The 3,492-nt window shown below is 38.7% G+C and overlaps 1 protein-coding gene across 5 annotated transcripts in view; it reads right to left on the reverse strand.

Moving 5' to 3' along the window:
* Positions 1-1,793: 1,793 nt before the first annotated feature.
* Positions 1,794-3,492, reverse strand: part of rnpc3 (RNA-binding region (RNP1, RRM) containing 3) — a 30,301-nt gene continuing 28,602 nt past the window's right edge. For 4 of the 5 annotated variants that reach the window (XM_020625549.1, XM_020625546.1, XM_020625550.1 and 1 more), the window contains exon 15: positions 1,909-2,282. In XM_020625549.1, the coding sequence (XP_020481205.1) occupies positions 2,220-2,282 (63 nt within the window). In that variant the 3' untranslated portion in view covers positions 1,909-2,219. Of the gene's footprint in view, positions 1,844-1,908; positions 2,283-3,492 lie in introns of those variants that run through there. The other variant, XM_020625547.1, reaches the window with a different exon arrangement.

Below are 3,492 nucleotides of genomic sequence, written 5' to 3' on the forward strand. Positions count from 1 at the left end.
AATCAATCAATCAATCAATCAATCAATCAATCAATCAACAATTACTTCCAAACACTGTCGCAATTAAACCACCCTAACAAAAACTGAACCAAAACCATTGACCTCCTCAAACATTTTAATTTTATATCAGAATAGCCTTACCTCTTTGGATTTTCTTTTCTTTGTTCTCACTTGTTTGGTTCTGTTATTCTTTTTCACCTTGTTATTATATGCCTACTTTTGTCCTGTTGTGCTCTAAATGCACACGGTAATACATCAAATCTGGCTTCAATTGATGCCGGTGAGGGCACTTCATAACTGAGATCTGCATCAGGCTGCAACAAGGAAGAACCGTTACAGAACGGGTTACTACTCCAAAATAACTGTGAAATGATTTATACATTATCTATTAATTTGGGCAATGTGTTATCAGGGTGTGGAATGTAGTAGCTCTAACTCCAGAGTGGGTATATTTGGAGAAACAAAACAGAGGGTTTGCTTTTCCATCTGTTATCCAACCACCTAACTAATCAGATTACATTCAGGCAGCCACTCACAGCACAAGAATTTAATGGTTTCTTCTCTTTAAAGACCACAGACATCACAAACTTTAATTTAGCTGTAATTCACATACACCAGTAGTTTCAGTATTTCTTTTACCCAAGTAGGACACAAAGACTTCCAAATCTTCACATGAGGGCTATTGAAGGGCAAGTTCACCCTGCACAGTAACTAGGAAATCACACAGATGGGGCCAGCCAGAGATAGTAAAGGTAAGCTAGTCCGTTGCCAGCAATTCTATTATAACAACTCCTTGTCTGCTGTCTCTTCAGGGCTGAGGTTTTCCGGCTGTGTTGACAACCTACCATCTGCTGTACAGCCAAGCTAAATTTCACATACCGTCCCCAGTCTGTACTTACTGTGGGATATTGAAGCATTAAGGTTGCTATATAACTGAAGCACTATCACTGCTTGGAAACTCTTACCTTAAAAGGACATTGTTTTTGGAGATAAAAGTATAACCTTCACTCAGTCACAGTGGGTTCACTTGTGTACTTATGAGGATAGCCTTCATGCCTAATCTTCATTGAGTTGTAGTGTGTGTGTTGTGGGATGTTAAGCTGTGGGAGACATTACAACTCAAGTACTAACACTGTATTCTATACGCATATAAGGGAATGGGCACTGTAGTTGAAAAGTTAGCATCTTCTCCTATGCACTTATAACTTGCACTCAGATTAAAACGTGAGCACAGTTTTATATAAATGTACTAAATAAGGAATATAACCTTCAATTTCAGTAGAAGTAGGTGTGTGTGTTCACTCAATTCATTAGCAATGTGTGTGTTCATTTAATTACAGAATGTACTACTTTGGAATTAGGGAGTTGTGCTTGGGGGACATATCTTTGGGAAAGTATTGATAATTACCAGCTGCATCCTGCAAGCCTATCCTTGTGAAAGTGCTGGTACTTTCCAGCTGTATGCTAAGGAATGTGTAAGGAGGCGGGAAGAAATAGTATAAAATACACAGTGTTAGTGATGTGACTTCAGATCATCTGCTGTTGCTGCTTGCTGTATGATCCTGGATGCGCATCCGTAATAAAGGTACAGTGCACTTTAATGGTTGGTGTGTGACTGAATATTCTTTCCATCATCTGGACCCGAGGAGAAGTGTGAGACTTCGACATTACTTAGCTGTCAGAAATGAAGTTTGGAACTAAAGATGATCAGCTATGATAGTTTCACTTACACTCACGAAGGGTGGCATATATGTGAGACTATGACACTAAGAAAACATGACAAGTTATTTTAATAAAATATTTTATTTAATAATACATGAAGAAAATCTCTGACAACCACCACCTGAAATTCAGTCAAACAAGGTAGAGAACATTGTAAAGACAAGTTTGAGAGACTCCAAAGTGGAACAGCTTTAGAGTACACTACATGTAAGACACAATAACCCTCGGAACAATGCATGGTACCCAGTGTTTAAGTTGTTTTAAGTTTCAGTTGTGCCACAATAACTACTAATAAATCGCTGCCAATCCCAAAGGATATGTCAGAATATGGATACAATTAGTTCTGTTGGGTCACAATATGAAACCTTGGTATCTTGAAACAAAGTGTAAATAATTGCAATTAATTAGACTTGTTCTATACATACAGAAACACTATGACAGTGAAAATTTATTATTTTGGCAGATTTGGTGTCCGCACTCACCTGTTCAGTTCATTTCTATTTTGGATTTCTCCTGGAGTCCGTGTTGTCTTGTTTTGGTCTTGCAGATCGGGCAAATTGCTGTGAATTTATAGTTAAGGTCTGTAGAGAACATTTTTATTAAAAAAAAGGTCTGGGTTTACTCTCACAGCATTTTCTTTTTCAGGCAGGGACATTACATTTCTTTTAAATGAGGGAGGCTGATTAAAGCTCCTGTGGTCACCTGGTCTCACTGCTAAATTCTAACAGCCATAAGTATATTTTTCATATCAACTGCCTTTCTGTCTTTGAATGTAATAGACCAGTTGCTTGAATCCAAACGTTGTATACAGCAGCGTTATGCCAGAGGGGTACTCTTCTGTGAGGAAGAGAAGACAGGCGCTGATGCCGAGGTTAAAAGAGGCTAAGGCGAGAGGAGATGTCGCATTTCTGCGATACGATAAACTGGTGACCAGACCGCAGAACCAAGACTTCGAACCAAGGAACAGCCGAGACAAGGACAGTATGATGGGGCCGCGGGACCCTCTCATGTCTGAAGAAGCTTACTGATATCTGCGATGGCACATGAGCTGTGGAACCATCAACACCCAGCATGACTAATGGACGATATGAGGCCAGTGATTTACTACAGAATTTAATAGATTTTGAGGGACGGGATCTGGAACTGAACACATTTGCAGACACTGAAATGCACTATCATGAAACGGACGAAGGCTTTGACCCTGAAGAAAACTTTTTCAAGAACCTTGAAAATAACTGCAAATATTACACGGATGAGCAGTTTAACAGCAATGTCAAGACTGAAAACAAATTATCATTAATTCACTTTAATAGCAGAAGTCTGTACGCTAACTTTCAGAGTATAAAGCATTATCTTTGTAGTCTTACACATGCTTTTAATATAATTGCTATTACTGAAACCTGGATTAATAATGTAAGGGGAGTGGATTTTGACCTTGACGGGTACGACTTGGTATGCACAAACAGAGAGAATAAGATGGGAGGTGGTGTGGCCTTGTACATAGATAATAACTTCTGTTATGAAAAAGTCGAGAGCATGTCAAGGACTGTTGATAACTTGCTTGTTGATAACTTGCTAGTGTGTGACTGTAGAAATTTCAGTGGAAAAAAAAAAGGCAATAGTAAGCTGTATTTATAGAGCACCTGGAGCCAGCATAGAAAAATTTAATGACTGGATAGAGGAGAACTATTTGACAATAAGTCATAAATTAATGTTCATATGTGGTGACTTCAACATTGACTTGTTAAACCCTAACAAGCACACAGGAAC

The sequence above is a fragment of the Monopterus albus genome, unplaced genomic scaffold (genome assembly GCF_001952655.1).
Source record: "Monopterus albus unplaced genomic scaffold, M_albus_1.0 scaffold358.1, whole genome shotgun sequence".
Classification (NCBI taxonomy): domain Eukaryota; kingdom Metazoa; phylum Chordata; class Actinopteri; order Synbranchiformes; family Synbranchidae; genus Monopterus; species Monopterus albus.